Raw genomic sequence first — 17,019 nt, 5'->3', positions numbered from 1 at the left:
AAAATTAGCCAAACGTTGATCATTGGTGACCTCAAAGGTCGACATGCTCATGTCCATGTAGGGCGCTTATGAAGTAACAAAGTCAACACTTACTCAGATCGACTGAGGTGCTTTCCATGCAGCAGGAGGACAATACAACGCATGCTGAGTCCAACGTGTCCTCGCTTGTGGATGACAACATTAGCTACTATCAGAGTGGATGCAGTACCACTTGAAGCCTTTAGTGGCAGAACTGAGCGCAGTGCCGCTGACCAGCAGGAAGGGGGCGAAGAAGAAGCGCCTGGATTTTTAAATGGCGTGTTTACATTCTGAGAATCTTTTGGCCTCACTGAGACCAAGCTGTTTCTGAGACATTCACGTCCTCGTGGCATCGATTTATTGAACCCGACTGTTTGCTTAGCAGTTCAACTTCTATCCGGTCGGTTTAGATTTTCAACATATGACCGATAAGTGACTCCAATGGGCCATAATATCAAGTCAACAAAATCCATATTCTGGAGCCTGTATAGCGAGTCGGAAGTGGTGTGTAGCTATGTTTTCGAGAAACGTTGGAGAAGTGGGTTAAGATACATGAGTGGTTTGAGAAGTTAGTACATGTTTAATACATATATACTCTCTTTTCTGCAGTGACGGGGTCGCCATTTGAATCCGTGCTAGCTGCGGTGAAACTGCTGTCCTCCGAGGGATTAAGCGGGATTTTTTTTCGGAAGTCCACTGACGGTGAGTACTGATTATCTAGCTGGCTTACTTAACCGACATTTCGTGATACAGTCCCCACGTAGTATCCAGTGCAGTAACGTACCCTACGTCATCCGTCTGTGTGTTTTGTTGTTTTTACAAAATACCATGTTTTCTGTGAACAGGTGTATGCTTTAGTCGAGGCGCATTACAGTTTACAAACTCCATTAAACAATGAATAAATATAGGACTACATGAAGTTTCCAGACGGCTATGAAACTAAACCGAGAGCTCCTTTCTTAACGTTAAGGTCAGTGCATGAGAGCTCCGTGCTCACGACAGAGAGCAACACAGTCTGATAATGTTGCGCCTTTAGTCTATAATACATCAATATGTGAGGTTATTCTCCTTTCTAACATTTTCTAAACATCCAAGCTACAATTATTGGGCTGTGAGGTGGTATTACGCACTCAATTGCACGTCGTCGTTCATTTAACCTATACGATGAAGAGTTGAAATTACGTGACTCACACATTGTGTTTTTCCACGACTACGGGTTACTTTGTTGGTAGAGAGATACAGTTATAGTTTTTGGAAGCACCACATATCCCAGTTTTCTGCTGTGCTCTGTGACGCGGTCCTGGTGGACAATGAGCACAACTCTAACAGGCGATTTCAGTACCATGGATAGCGCTAGGAAAAAGTACTGAAACGGATTATACGAAAGTAAAGTTAGTTGCCAACTCAGTGGGGAGGATTACATCTTACCTTGTCTTTGTTGGGTAAAGTCTGAGTTCTGGTAAAAGTGTCTCCTCCGTTAATACTGATCAGTTCACCATCTACAGGAGGAAACGGTCCGGGGAAAACCACTACGTCACTCTTCAGCGTGTCTGAGCTGAAACACACGTCATACTGCTGAGTAGCTTTAGAGTAAGACCAGCTCCCGTCAGGGTGGGTGGTGATCATTGGGGCGCTGTACCTGCTGAAACTGCCGTCTGTCCTGTGGCATTTGACAGCTATTAAACTGATGAGGCTCAGCAGAAAGATCAGTGACACCGACGCAATGGCGATCAGCAGATACAGGTTTAAATCAGAGAAGCTGTCCTCCTTTATGGGCACATGTCTGAACTGAGTCTGGATGTCAGCTGTGCTCTCAACCACCACCACGTCAATAGACACAGTAGCTGACAGGGAGGGTTCTCCGTTATCAGAGACCAACACCACCAAGGGGTGAGTTTTCAGGTCATTGTCACTCATTCTCCTCTTAGTCCTGATCTCTCCGGTGCTGGTTCCGATCCGGAAGAGGTTGTTTCCTTTGGGCTCAGAGAGGTGATAAGAGAGCAGCGCGTTGTATCCAGAGTCTGCGTCTACAGCCCTGATCTTTGCCACAAAGTATCCCGCTTCAGCAGAATAGGGGATGCTCTCACTGTTAACGGAGCCGTGCTCAGAATAGGGCGCGAGGATCGTGGGACTGTTGTCATTCTCATCCAGGACTAAAACGTTCACAGTCACGTTGCTGCTGAGCGGAGGAACACCAGAGTCTGTGGCCTGAACTTTAAACTGAAACGTGTTTAACTCCTCGTAGTTAAAAGACTGCAGACTGACTATGTCTCCAGTCTCTGAGTTGACGTTTATTACTGACCCTATTATATTGTTTTTATTAATGACTGAAAACGTTACTTTTGCATTTTCGTCTAAATCCGGATCATCTACAGTCATAGTATAAATAACGGCGCCTACGGGACTGTTCTCTTTGACGAAAATGTTTATTACGGGCTCCTTAAAACGAGGTGCGTTGTCATTGACATCAGACACGTGGACCGTAATAACGCTTGTACTGGAAAGTGGCGGAACCCCTTCGTCAGTCGCCTTTATTGTTACATTATATTGGGAAGCTCGTTCTCTGTCTAAAGTTCCGTCTACGACCAAAGAATAATGATTTTTATACGTGTTCTTAATTGTAAACGGCACTGAATCAACTATTCTAACCTGAACAACGCCATTTTTATCTGCGTCGATATCTCTCACTGTTATAAGCCCAACCATCGTGTCTAGCGGTGCATCTTCCCTCACTACGTTGACTAAGGATGTTACTGATATTTCGGGTGCATTGTCATTAACATCAGTGATTTCAACGAGTACTTTACAATGAGATGCTCTTGGACTTGACCCTTTGTCTTTCGCCTGGACCCGGATTTCAACTGCATTGCTTTTTTCATGATCCAATTCACCATTTACCGTAATCTCTCCCGTTATTTGATTAATTGCAAATTTATCGACATCATTATCACTGTCGTGATTGAGAAAAGAATACAGAATTTCTCCGTTCAGACCCTCATCTAAGTCCCGGGCATGCACAGAAATCACGGTGGCACCGTGCGGCGTGTTCTCGAGCACTGTGGCTTTATACAGCGGCTTGTCAAAAATTGGAATATTATCATTTACATCTTGCACATTAACGGTGATATGTAACGTGCCTGATTTAGGAGGTTTCCCTCCATCTACAGCGGTCAGTGTAAGTTTGATAATTGGCTGTTTCTCGCGGTCTAAGGCTTTCTGCAGCACCAATTCAGCAGACATACTCGGCTCTCCACCATTCTGTACATCCAGGGTGAAATGTTCATTTTGACTCAGCTTGTAGCTTTTAACCGAATAACTGCCGACATCTGCATCGTGGGCCTTTGCTAGTGAAAATCTTTCACCAGGCAAAGCTGACTCGGACACGTTCAAAACAATTCCCGGTATCCGAAAAGAGGGCACGTTGTCATTTATATCCACAATTTTAACCTCGAAGCGAAAGAGATTCAGCGGGGAGTTCACGATGGCTTCCACTTCCAGAGAACATTTCACATTACGAGAGCAGAGCTCCTCTCGGTCTATTCTGTCTTTCACCAAAAGTATCCCAGTCTTTGCATTTGCCTCGAAATACCTCGTATTAGGTCCTGAAATCTGAAAACCGCGAGTCTCTAATTCTTGTACATTCAGATGCAAGTCCTTTGCCAAATTACCGACAGTGGTGCCGGGGCTCGATTCCTCCGTAACAGAATACACAACCTGTGCTGCTGCAAGACTCCATACCCGAGATACATGGAACAAAAAAATAATCCAAAGTCTGAAAATATTCCCTTGTTGCATTCTGTCCATTGCCTGCCAAACAAGTTAAATCGAGAAATTCACTCCAGCGGTAACATTGCTCAGTAATGATACATCCAGATCAGAGCCCCTCAATACAGTGAGAATGTGCTTCACTGCCACGACGAACAAAGAATTACAAAAACCTCTCTTAAACGAAAAGGGAGGAGCGTCGCATAGGGAAAAAAACGAGTTTACCTCTGTGAGCTGATAGCGACATCTTGTGGTCATTTTGAAGTCAGAGGAAAGACATAATAAAAAGACAGGATGAAGTATCAAAACTGAAGCGTACTATATTCTAAGCGTCTTAAACTCAAATAAAAAACAACACACATAAGTTGATATTATAGCAAGAGTGGGTAGCCTAATATAGCTATATGAAGAGGGTAAATATCAAAAATATTTTGGAAACTCCTAAAGTGTTGGATACCAAACAAGGGCAAAAATAATTGACCAACAGGTCACCGAGGAACAAATTCATACTGAAGCATTTCTTAATGTTTCACCCTTACAATGACGGTACAGATGAGCAATCTTGAGTTGTTTTAAGATGAAGTATACTGGATCACACACAAGTACACAAATGTGTATCAAGGACAAACAATAAAGTCTAAGACTTCTTTTCATCGTGGTCCTGAAATGGTGAGCTGCTTTAGCAATATAATCAGGTTATGTTAAAAAGTAAAACATTTGATCACCACCGCCCTGTGTTTTATGTGCCATCGCCCTTACCTTTTCTTTATTAGGTAAAGTCTGAGTCCGTGTAAACGTTTCTCCTCCATTTATACTGATCAGTTCACCGTCTACAGGAGGAAACGGTCCGGGGAAAACCACTACGTCACTCTTCAGCGTGTCTGAGCTGAAACACACGTCATACTGCTGAGTAGCTTTAGAGTAAGACCAGCTCCCGTCAGGGTGGGTGGTGATCATTGGGGCGCTGTACCTGCTGAAACTGCCGTCTGTCCTGTGGCATTTGACAGCTATTAAACTGATGAGGCTCAGCAGAAAGATCAGTGACACCGACGCAATGGCGATCAGCAGATACAGGTTTAAATCAGAGAAGCTGTCCTCTTTTATGGGCACATGTCTGAACTGAGTCTGGATGTCAGCTGTGCTCTCAACCACCACCACGTCAATAGACACAGTAGCTGACAGGGAGGGTTCTCCGTTATCAGAGACCAACACCACCAAGGGGTGAGTTTTCAGGTCATTGTCACTCATTCTCCTCTTAGTCCTGATCTCTCCGGTGCTGGTTCCGATCCGGAAGAGGTTGTTTCCTTTGGGCTCAGAGAGGTGATAAGAGAGCAGCGCGTTGTATCCAGAGTCTGCGTCTACAGCCCTGATCTTTGCCACAAAGTATCCCGCTTCAGCAGAATAGGGGATGCTCTCACTGTTAACGGAGCCGTGCTCAGAATAGGGCGCGAGGATCGAGGGACTGTTGTCATTCTCATCCAGGACTAAAACGTTCACAGTCACGTTGCTGCTGAGCGGAGGAACACCAGAGTCTGTGGCCTGAACTTTAAACTGAAACGTTTTTAACTCCTCGTAGTTAAAAGACTGCAGACTGACTATGTCTCCAGTCTCTGAGTTGACGTTAATAACCGTAGTCAGTGGAATAGTTTTTGAAATACCATCTAATGATGAATATGTTACTTTTGCATTTTCTCCTGTATCGGGATCGACTGCTGTTATAGTAAAGATAGTTGCTCCCACTGCACTATTCTCATTCACATATACATTAATCACAGGCTCTGAGAACAATGGGGCGTTGTCATTCACATCAGAAATGTGAACAGGAATAACACTGGTGCTGGAGAGAGGTGGGGTTCCTTCATCAGTAGCTATAACGGTGACATTGTACTGAGGAACACTCTCTCTGTCAAGGGGTCCATCGACTGTCAATGAATAATAGTTTTTGTAGTTTAGCTTGAGTTTAAAAGGCACCGACCCGAGAATGCTAGCACCAGTGAGACCATTTTTACCCCCATCTTTATCAGTCACTGTCACCAAAGCGACCACTGTACCTACCTCAGCATCCTCTCTAACTGGGCTCATAAGAGAGGTAATAATGATTTCAGGTAAATTGTCATTAACATCAGTTACTTCCACTAACACTTTACCATGCACACTTCGAGAAGGCGTACCTTTATCTCTTGCCTGTACACGGATATCATAAGCTGTGTTCTCTTCATAGTCTACTTTTCCCCTTACACATATTTCCCCTGTATCTGAGTTTATGGAAAATAAAGCCTCAGGATCGAAATTCCCTCTCTCAATAAATGAATACACAATCTCACCGTTTATTCCCTCATCTAAATCTGTAGCAGTTACAGTCAGTATTGGTGTCTGAAATGGAGCGTTTTCACTGACCTGGGCCTTATACAGAGGTTGACTAAATACCGGAGCGTTATCATTTATATCCATAACATGTACCACTATTTTTAACGTCCCTGACCTCGCTGGTTTTCCTCCGTCCAGAGCAGTTAAAGTAAGGTGGATAACAGACTGTTTCTCTCTGTCTAAAGCTTTCTGTAGCACCAGCTCAGCAGACTCACTGTGCTGTCCGCCGCTCTGTACGTCCAAAGAGAAATACTCATTTGGAGTCAGCTTGTAGCTCTTTACCGAGTTACTGCCCGTGTCTGCGTCGTTAGCCATTGGGAGGAGATATCTCTCCCCGGTAAAAGACGATTCCGAAATATGGAAAGTCTTTTCTTTTTCACGAAAAGATGGCGCATTGTCATTAATGTCAATAATTTGTACCTCTATGCGATGCAGAGTCATTGGGTGGCTCAGAATGGCTTCGACGTTCAGGGAACATTTTTCCGTATTTGGGCAGAGCTCTTCACGATCAATCCGATCGCAAACATAGAGAGCACCCGTTTTTAAATCCACGTCGAAATATTTCTTAGAATTCCCTGATGTAACTCTTAAATCCCGTTTTTCCAAGTCGTGAAGATTAATCTGTAAATCCTTCGCGATATTTCCCACTACCGTCCCTTTGTCAACCTCCTCGGAAACGGAGAACGAGAGCTGCGCTGTAGACCCATCACTTAAACAAAGCAACGCTGTTATTTGTATCCAAATCGCGACCGTTAGTCCTCCACGTCCCATCGCTGCCACAGAATGAAAGAAATAATCATTTTCGAACATGTCCACACTTTAGATGAACAGACGAAGCCCGTAGCTGTCCTGTGACCATGTGTGTATTTTCTGACAAAGCAGGACTGTACTACTGATGCTTCGTACGGAGAGGAGGAGGAGCCTGGGAAAAAAGGAGCCTCACGAATATTGTGGTCTCGAGCGACATCAACTGTTATTTTGGTGCTAATATACAAAGACCAAAAATGCATGCATATTACAGACGTAAATATAGCCTACATTTGAAGAAGGTCAACGCAGATGAAAAATGTATTCCAATGGAAAATGTAATAAAACCTTGTTCACAACAAACGCAGATTCTAATGCGGATAGTAAGAGCGATATCAGTTGTGTTTTACCACGGCACACCGTTTAAGAAGTGATGCTTTTCCATGCATGTAAAAACTCCATTCAGAGTTCAGGACCATGGACAGTGTCCCCGCTGGTCAGCAGTATGACAGATCAAGCTTGACCAACGACTTCACAACAAGTTCAGCAACTGCTTCGAAGAATATCCAACAAACATTTCCTAACAACCAGCATCATTAGTGAATTACTTTTTGGTGGAAAAAAATGTTTAAAAAATGTATCATTTACATGTATATCACCCAAAGTATTACTTTGTATCTATTTGCTTTCACAACCACAAATGAGATATATCACGAAAAGCCCGCAAATGTCGAAAGTATCCGAAATCTGATAATCGGATTATTACAGAAATTAAATGACACAATACAGAAATAAATCTACCTTTGGTTTACAAACAACTCACCTTGTCTTTGTTGGGTAAAGTCTGAGTTCTGGTAAAAGTGTCTCCTCCGTTAATACTGATCAGTTCACCATCTACAGGAGGAAACGGTCCGGGGAAAACCACTACGTCACTCTTCAGCGTGTCTGAGCTGAAACACACGTCATACTGCTGAGTAGCTTTAGAGTAAGACCAGCTCCCGTCAGGGTGGGTGGTGATCATTGGGGCGCTGTACCTGCTGAAACTGCCGTCTGTCCTGTGGCATTTGACAGCTATTAAACTGATGAGGCTCAGCAGAAAGATCAGTGACACCGACGCAATGGCGATCAGCAGATACAGGTTTAAATCAGAGAAGCTGTCCTCCTTTATGGGCACATGTCTGAACTGAGTCTGGATGTCAGCTGTGCTCTCAACCACCACCACGTCAATAGACACAGTAGCTGACAGGGAGGGTTCTCCGTTATCAGAGACCAACACCACCAAGGGGTGAGTTTTCAGGTCATTGTCACTCATTCTCCTCTTAGTCCTGATCTCTCCGGTGCTGGTTCCGATCCGGAAGAGGTTGTTTCCTTTGGGCTCAGAGAGGTGATAAGAGAGCAGCGCGTTGTATCCAGAGTCTGCGTCTACAGCCCTGATCTTTGCCACAAAGTATCCCGCTTCAGCAGAATAGGGGATGCTCTCACTGTTAACGGAGCCGTGCTCAGAATAGGGCGCGAGGATCGTGGGACTGTTGTCATTCTCATCCAGGACTAAAACGTTCACAGTCACGTTGCTGCTGAGCGGAGGAACACCAGAGTCTGTGGCCTGAACTTTAAACTGAAACGTGTTTAACTCCTCGTAGTTAAAAGACTGCAGACTGACTATGTCTCCAGTCTCTGAGTTGATGTTTACAACAGAAGTTATATGAATACTTTTTGAATCTCCATCTAATGAGTATGTTACTCTCGCGTTTTCGTGTATGTCAGGATCGACTGCAGTTATCGAATAGATACGAGCTCCAACTGGACTGTTTTCTTTGACATAAATGTTAATCACGGGCTCAGTGAAACGAGGCGCGTTATCATTGACATCAGAAACCTGAACAGTGATAACGCTGGTGCTGGATAGAGGCGGGGTCCCCTCATCAGCAGCTGTAATCGTGACATTGTAAAACGAGTGTTGTTCTCTATCAAGAGCTCCATCAACAACTAAAGAGTAGTAATTTTTATAATTGGAAGTTAGTTTAAAAGGTTCAGAGCCAACAAGTGTACAGCGAGTCTGACCGTTTTTTCCTCCATCTTTATCCGTCACTGTCACTAAAGCGACAACGCTCCCAATGTCAGCGTCTTCTTTAACAGGGTTCATGAGTGACGTCACCACAATTTCTGGAGCATTGTCGTTCACGTCAATTACCTCCACCAGCAGCTTTCCATTTGCCTTACGAGGTAAACCGCCCTGGTCTGTTGCTTGAACATGAATTTCATATGCTGACTGTGCTTCGTAATCCAAATAACCCTTAACTGCGATTTCCCCAGTTTCTGCGTTCATGACAAACATATCTGCGGGATCGACATTTCCACGCTTGACAAAAGAATAAGTGATCCTCCCGTTGTCCCCTTCGTCTAAATCTGTCGCACTCAGTTGAATCACCGATGATCCAGCTGGTGCATTTTCATTCACCCGCGCCTTGTAAAGGGTTTTACTAAATGACGGCGTGTTATCATTGACATCCAGAACATTCACATGTATGTTTAAGGTTCCGGATTTAGGAGGCTTTCCTCCATCTATAGCGGTCAGCGATAGTTTAATGGCAGCTTGTTTTTCACGATCTAAAGCTTTCAGTAGCACTAATTCAGCAGATGCACTGTGTTCTCCACCGCCCTGCACGTCGAGGGAGAAGTATTCATTTTGACTGAGCCTGTAAGTCTTTACTGAGTTGCTTCCCGTATCTGCATCAAGAGCCGGTGGAAGCAAGAAGTGGTCCCCCGTGGGTGAAAATTCAGATACGTTAAGTGAATATGACTTCTCAACGAAGGCCGGTGCGTTGTCATTAATATCAACAATAACCACCTCAATGCGATGGAGTACCATAGGATCGCTCAGTATCGCCTCTAAGTTTAGCGTGCATTTGATCGTGTTTGGACAAAGCTCCTCGCGGTCTAGTCGCTCGCTTACATAAAGATCCCCCGTTTTGAAATTAGCTTCGAAATATTTCTTACTGTACCCAGACACGATATTTAGATTCCTCGTTTGCAGGTCTCGAACGTTAACATTTAAATCCTTTGCGAGACTCCCAACCACAGTCCCTTTGTCCACCTCCTCGGAAACGGAGTAGAATATCTGAGCAGTAGACCAGTCAGATAAAAACAGGATGAACAGCCAGCAGAGTATCCCGTCATTCCTTCCACGGTCCATCGCTGCTTTCGAAGAACGTGACGCAATACAAATTATATTCATCCATAAAACGCCACTCGATCGGGCAACATTTTAAATCCCATCCACTCCAGTCCTCTCCTCTTCCTCGCCGCTCGTGTTCTTCGCACAAAGCACTCGTAGTCTGCTGACGCTTCACACGAGAAGGAGGAGACTGAAAACACCGAGCTCACAACAACACGTGGTCATCAGCGACCCCACGCGTTACAACGTGGAAATGAAAATAGTTTCTTAAATCGAGTTGCTCACCCTGTAATACATTGTATACCTGAAGGTTTTGAGGAGAGACTAAAAGTTTGCTTTTACCAAAGAGGAAAAGATCAGGCTAAATAGTATGTGATACTGCAGAACAATTACTGTGAGAACTATCTGAAATTAATGTAAAAGATACATCAAACTTGTTGAAAGTTCAAAGGCATCAACACTGTTTTCCATATAGATAGGTAACAAACGTAAACAGTACTGCCACGGTCCAATATTTGAAGGCAATTCAGCTGTTTTCAAGCATGAATAATTGTTGAATGATGTGCCTTAGTAATAAAACATGATAGCATAATTCACAAGTTGTTTGGATTGTAACCCTAGAGAACAAGGAAGGCACCAATATGTTTTCAGCACCATGGACAGCACACATCTACAGACCTCCTGCAGGATATGTCCACTATTTTACAACTCAAGCCAAACCTGTTACCTCTTCAAAAGCAAAGGTTTGCAAATGTAATAACTAATATTTTTGTAATGGAACATTCTTAACTGGGCATTTCTGAGTTTCTGTTACGTTTGAAAGTCATGTATGTGAAAGCATCAAGGAGAGAGGAGTAAAGGCTGCAAACAACTCACCTTGTCTTTATTGGGTAAAGTCTGAGTTCTGGTAAAAGTGTCTCCTCCGTTAATACTGATCAGTTCACCATCTACAGGAGGAAACGGTCCGGGGAAAACCACTACGTCACTCTTCAGCGTGTCTGAGCTGAAACACACGTCATACTGCTGAGTAGCTTTAGAGTAAGACCAGCTCCCGTCAGGGTGGGTGGTGATCATTGGGGCGCTGTACCTGCTGAAACTGCCGTCTGTCCTGTGGCATTTGACAGCTATTAAACTGATGAGGCTCAGCAGAAAGATCAGTGACACCGACGCAATGGCGATCAGCAGATACAGGTTTAAATCAGAGAAGCTGTCCTCCTTTATGGGCACATGTCTGAACTGAGTCTGGATGTCAGCTGTGCTTTCAACCACCACCACGTCAATAGACACAGTAGCTGACAGGGAGGGTTCTCCGTTATCAGAGACCAACACCACCAAGGGGTGAGTTTTCAGGTCATTGTCACTCATTCTCCTCTTAGTCCTGATCTCTCCGGTGCTGGTTCCGATCCGGAAGAGGTTGTTTCCTTTGGGCTCAGAGAGGTGATAAGAGAGCAGCGCGTTGTATCCAGAGTCTGCGTCTACAGCCCTGATCTTTGCCACAAAGTATCCCGCTTCAGCAGAATAGGGGATGCTCTCACTGTTAACGGAGCCGTGCTCAGAATAGGGCGCGAGGATCGAGGGACTGTTGTCATTCTCATCCAGGACTAAAACGTTCACAGTCACGTTGCTGCTGAGCGGAGGAACACCAGAGTCTGTGGCCTGAACTTTAAACTGAAACGTGTTTAACTCCTCGTAGTTAAAAGACTGCAGACTGACTATGTCTCCAGTCTCTGAGTTGACGTTTACAACAGAAGTTATATGAATACTTTTTGAATCTCCATCTAATGAGTATGTTACTCTCGCGTTTTCGTGTATGTCAGGATCGACTGCAGTTATCGAATAGATACGAGCTCCAACTGGACTGTTTTCTTTGACATAAATGTTAATCACGGGCTCAGTGAAACGAGGCGCGTTGTCATTGACATCAGAAACCTGAACAGTGATAACGCTGGTGCTGAATAGAGGCGGGGTCCCCTCATCAGCAGCTGTAATCGTGACATTGTAAAACGAGTGTTGTTCTCTATCAAGAGCTCCATCAACAACTAAAGAGTAGTAATTTTTATAATTGGATGTTAGTTTAAAAGGTTCAGAGCCAACAAGTGTACAGCGAGTCTGACCGTTTTTTCCTCCATCTTTATCCGTCACTGTCACTAAAGCGACAACGCTCCCAATGTCAGCGTCTTCTTTAACAGGGTTCATGAGTGACGTCACCACAATTTCTGGAGCATTGTCGTTCACGTCAACTACCTCCACCAGCAGCTTTCCATTTGCACTCCGAGGCGAAACCCCCTGATCTGTTGCTTTAATATGAATTTCATATGCTGACTGTGCTTCGTAATCCAAATAACCCTTAACTGCGATTTCCCCAGTTTCTGCGTTCATGACAAACATATCTGCGGGATTGAAATTTCCACGCTTCACAAAAGAATAAGTGATCCTCCCGTTGTCCCCTTCGTCTAAATCTGTCGCACTCAGTTGAATCACCGATGATCCAGCTGGTGCATTTTCATTCACCCGCGCCTTGTAAAGGGTTTTACTAAATGACGGTGTGTTATCATTGACATCCAGAATATTCACATGTATGTTTAAGGTTCCGGATTTAGGAGGCTTTCCTCCATCTACAGCGGTCAGCGATAGTTTAATGGCAGCTTGTTTTTCACGATCTAAAGCTTTCAGTAGCACTAATTCAGCAGATGCACTGTGTTCTCCACCGCCCTGCACGTCGAGGGAGAAGTATTCATTTTGACTGAGCCTGTAAGTCTTTACTGAGTTGCTTCCCGTATCTGCATCAAGAGCCAGGGGAAGCAAGAAGTGTTCGCCCGTGGGTGATGATTCAGATATGTTAAGTGAATATGACTTCTCAACGAAGGCCGGTGCGTTGTCATTAATATCAACAATAACCACCTCAATGCGATGGAGTACCATAGGATCGCTCAGTATCGCCTCTAAGTTTAGCGTGCATTTGATCGTGTTTGGACAAAGCTCCTCGCGGTCTAGTCGCTCGTTGACATAAAGATCCCCCGTTTTGAAATTAGCTTCGAAATATTTCTTACTGTACCCAGACACGATATTTAGATTCCTCGTTTGCAGGTCTCGAACGTTGACATTTAAATCCTTTGCCAGACTCCCAACCACAGTCCCTTTGTCCACCTCCTCGGAAACGGAGTAGAATATCTGAGCAGCAGACCAGTCAGATAAAAACAGGATGAACAGCCAGCAGAGTATCCCGTCATTCCTTCCACGGCCCATCGCTGCTTTCGAAGAACGTGACGCAATACAAATTATATTCATCCATAAAATGCCACTCGATCGGGCAACATTTTAAATCCCATCCACTCCAGTCCTCTCCTCTTCCTCGCCGCTCGTGTTCTTCGCACAAAGCACTCGTAGTCTGCTGACGCTTCACACGAGAAGGAGGAGACTGAAAACACCGAGCTCACAACAACACGTGGTCATCAGCGACCCCACGCGTTACAACGTGGAAATGAAAATAGTTTCTTAAATCGAGTTGCTCACCCTGTAATACATTGTATACCTGAAGGTTTTGAGGAGAGACTAAAAGTGTGCTTTTACCAAAGAGGAAAAGATCAGGCTAAATAGTATGTGATACTGCAGAACAATTACTGTGAGAACTATCTGAAATTAATGTAAAAGATACATCAAACTTGTTGAAAGTTCGAAGGCATCAACAATATTTTCCGTATAGATAGGTAACAAACGTAAACAGTACTGCCACGGTCCAATATTTGAAGGCAATTCAGCTGTTTTCAAGCATGAATAATTGTTGAATGATGTGCCTTAGTAATAAAACATGATAGCATAATTCACAAGTTGTTTGGATTGTAACCCTAGAGAACAAGGAAGGCACCAATATGTTTTCAGCACCATGGACAGCACACATCTACAGACCTCCTGCAGGATATGTCCACTATTTTACAACTCAAGCCAAACCTGTTACCTCTTCAAATGCAAATGTTTGCAAATGTCATAACTAATATTTTTGTAATGGAACATTCTTAACTGGGCATTTCTGAGTTTCTGTCACGTTTGAAAGTCATGTATGTAAAAGCATCAAGGAGAGAGGAGTAAAAGGCTGCAAACAACTCACCTTGTCTTTATTGGGTAAAGTCTGAGTTCTGGTAAAAGTGTCTCCTCCGTTAATACTGATCAGTTCACCATCTACAGGAGGAAACGGTCCGGGGAAAACCACTACGTCACTCTTCAGCGTGTCTGAGCTGAAACACACGTCATACTGCTGAGTAGCTTTAGAGTAAGACCAGCTCCCGTCAGGGTGGGTGGTGATCATTGGGGCGCTGTACCTGCTGAAACTGCCGTCTGTCCTGTGGCATTTGACAGCTATTAAACTGATGAGGCTCAGCAGAAAGATCAGTGACACCGACGCAATGGCGATCAGCAGATACAGGTTTAAATCAGAGAAGCTGTCCTCCTTTATGGGCACATGTCTGAACTGAGTCTGGATGTCAGCTGTGCTCTCAACCACCACCACGTCAATAGACACAGTAGCTGACAGGGAGGGTTCTCCGTTATCAGAGACCAACACCACCAAGGGGTGAGTTTTCAGGTCATTGTCACTCATTCTCCTCTTAGTCCTGATCTCTCCGGTGCTGGTTCCGATCCGGAAGAGGTTGTTTCCTTTGGGCTCAGAGAGGTGATAAGAGAGCAGCGCGTTGTATCCAGAGTCTGCGTCTACAGCCCTGATCTTTGCCACAAAGTATCCCGCTTCAGCAGAATAGGGGATGCTCTCACTGTTGACGGAGCCGTGCTCAGAATAGGGCGCGAGGATCGAGGGACTGTTGTCATTCTCATCCAGGACTAAAACGTTCACAGTCACGTTGCTGCTGAGCGGAGGAACACCAGAGTCTGTGGCCTGAACTTTAAACTGAAACGTGTTTAACTCCTCGTAGTTAAAAGACTGCAGACTGACGATGTCTCCGGTCTCTGAGTTGATGTTTACAACATTAGTTATAGGAATACTTTTTGAATCTCCATCTAATGAGTATGTTACTCTCGCGTTTTCGTGTATGTCAGGATCGACTGCAGTTATCGAATAGATACGAGCTCCAACTGGACTGTTTTCTTTGACATAAATGTTAATCACGGGCTCAGTGAAACGAGGCGCGTTATCATTGACATCAGAAACCTGAACAGTGATAACGCTGGTGCTGAATAGAGGCGGGGTCCCCTCATCAGCAGCTGTAATCGTGACATTGTAAAACGAGTGTTGTTCTCTATCAAGAGCTCCATCAACAACTAAAGAGTAGTAATTTTTATAATTGGAAGTTAGTTTAAAAGGTTCAGAGCCAACAAGTGTACAGCGAGTCTGACCGTTTTTTCCTCCATCTTTATCCGTCACTGTCACTAAAGCGACAACGCTCCCAATGTCAGCGTCTTCTTTAACAGGGTTCATGAGTGACGTCACCACAATTTCTGGAGCATTGTCGTTCACGTCAACTACCTCCACCAGCAGCTTTCCATTTGCACCCCGAGGCGAAAACCCCTGATCTGTTGCTTTAATATGAATTTCATATGCTGACTGTGCTTCGTAATCCAAATAACCCTTAACTGCGATTTCCCCAGTTTCTGCGTTCATGACAAACATATCTGCGGGATCGACATTTCCACGCTTGACAAAAGAATAAGTGATCCTCCCGTTGTCCCCTTCGTCTAAATCTGTCGCACTCAGTTGAATCACCGATGATCCAGCTGGTGCATTTTCATTCACCCGCGCCTTGTAAAGGGTTTTACTAAATGACGGTGTGTTATCATTGGAATCCAGAACATTCACATGTATGTTTAAGGTTCCGGATTTAGGAGGCTTTCCTCCATCTATAGCGGTCAGCGATAGTTTAATGGCAGCTTGTTTTTCACGATCTAAAGCTTTCAGTAGCACTAATTCAGCAGATGCACTGTGTTCTCCACCGCCCTGCACGTCGAGGGAGAAGTATTCATTTTGACTGAGCCTGTAAGTCTTTACTGAGTTGCTTCCCGTATCTGCATCAAGAGCCGGTGGAAGCAAGAAGTGTTCGCCCGTGGGTGATGATTCAGATATGTTGAGTGAATATGACTTCTCAACGAAGGCCGGTGCGTTGTCATTAATATCAACAATAACCACCTCAATGCGATGGAGTACCATAGGATCGCTCAGTATCGCCTCTAAGTTTAGCGTGCATTTGATCGTGTTTGGACAAAGCTCCTCGCGGTCTAGTCGCTCGTTGACATAAAGATCCCCCGTTTTGAAATTAGCTTCGAAATATTTCTTACTGTACCCAGACACGATATTTAGATTCCTCGTTTGCAGGTCTCGAACGTTGACATTTAAATCCTTTGCGAGACTCCCAACCACAGTCCCTTTGTCCACCTCCTCGGAAACGGAGTAGAATATCTGAGCAGCAGACCAGTCAGATAAAAACAGGATGAACAGCCAGCAGAGTATCCCGTCATTCCTTCCACGGCCCATCGCTGCTTTCGAAGAACGTGACGCAATACAAATTATATTCATCCATAAAACGCCACTCGATCGGGCAACATTTTAAATCCCATCCACTCCAGTCCTCTCCTCTTCCTCGCCGCTCGTGTTCTTCACACAAAGCACTCGTAGTCTGCTGACGCTTCACACGAGAAGGAGGAGACTGAAAACACCGAGCTCACAACAACACGTGGTCATCAGCGACCCCACGCGTTACAACGTGGAAATGAAAATAGTTTCTGAAATCGAGTTGCTCACCCTGTAATACATTGTATACCTGAAGGTTTTGAGGAGAGACTAAAAGTTTGCTTTTACCAAAGAGGAAAAGATCAGGCTAAATAGTATGTGATACTGCAGAACAATTACTGTGAGAACTATCTGAAATGAATGTAAAACATGTACAAGATGCATCAAATTTGTTCAAAGGCATCAACAATATTTTCCATGTAACAAACGTTAACAG

The 17,019-nt window shown here is 44.4% G+C and overlaps 3 protein-coding genes across 16 annotated transcripts in view; all 3 read right to left on the bottom strand.

The window, feature by feature from the left end:
• Positions 1-17,019, bottom strand: part of LOC137875490 (protocadherin alpha-C2-like) — a 161,559-nt gene that overhangs the window by 30,048 nt on the left and 114,492 nt on the right. The window contains exon 1 of one of the 14 annotated variants that reach the window (XM_068714745.1): positions 10,949-13,683. The exons of 11 other annotated variants lie outside the window; for them this stretch is intronic. In XM_068714745.1, coding sequence (XP_068570846.1) covers positions 10,949-13,360 — 2,412 coding nt within the window. In that variant the 5' untranslated portion in view covers positions 13,361-13,683. Of the gene's footprint in view, positions 1-1,446; positions 3,908-4,542; positions 7,034-10,948; positions 13,684-17,019 lie in introns of those variants that run through there. 2 more of the 14 variants (XM_068714744.1, XM_068714746.1) reach the window with 2 other exon arrangements.
• On the bottom strand, positions 7,625-10,090 carry LOC137875767 (protocadherin alpha-13-like). The gene has a single exon (XM_068715276.1). It carries the CDS (start codon positions 10,088-10,090, stop codon positions 7,706-7,708), a length of 2,385 nt encoding a protein of 794 aa, XP_068571377.1. The 3' UTR covers positions 7,625-7,705.
• On the bottom strand, positions 14,099-16,774 carry LOC137875491 (protocadherin alpha-8-like). Its single transcript, XM_068714758.1, has one exon. The coding sequence runs from the start codon at positions 16,587-16,589 to the stop codon at positions 14,124-14,126; it is 2,466 nt and encodes an 821-aa protein (XP_068570859.1). The 5' UTR covers positions 16,590-16,774; the 3' UTR covers positions 14,099-14,123.

This window comes from Cebidichthys violaceus, unplaced genomic scaffold, assembly GCF_023349555.1.
Source record: "Cebidichthys violaceus isolate CVI_PGR_0920_01 unplaced genomic scaffold, fCebVio1.0.p SCAF_2, whole genome shotgun sequence".
Lineage (NCBI taxonomy): Eukaryota > Metazoa > Chordata > Actinopteri > Perciformes > Stichaeidae > Cebidichthys > Cebidichthys violaceus.
Note: the sequence above shows the minus strand (reverse complement) of the source record. Positions and strands in the feature narration are given on the sequence as shown.

Bases quoted from the DNA above. Each gene is read 5' to 3' on its own strand.
- LOC137875491 (XM_068714758.1), bottom strand. From the start codon at position 16,589: ATGAATATAATTTGTATTGCGTCACGTTCTTCGAAAGCAGCGATGGGC.
- LOC137875767 (XM_068715276.1), bottom strand. From the start codon at position 10,090: ATGGACCGTGGAAGGAATGACGGGATACTCTGCTGGCTGTTCATCCTG.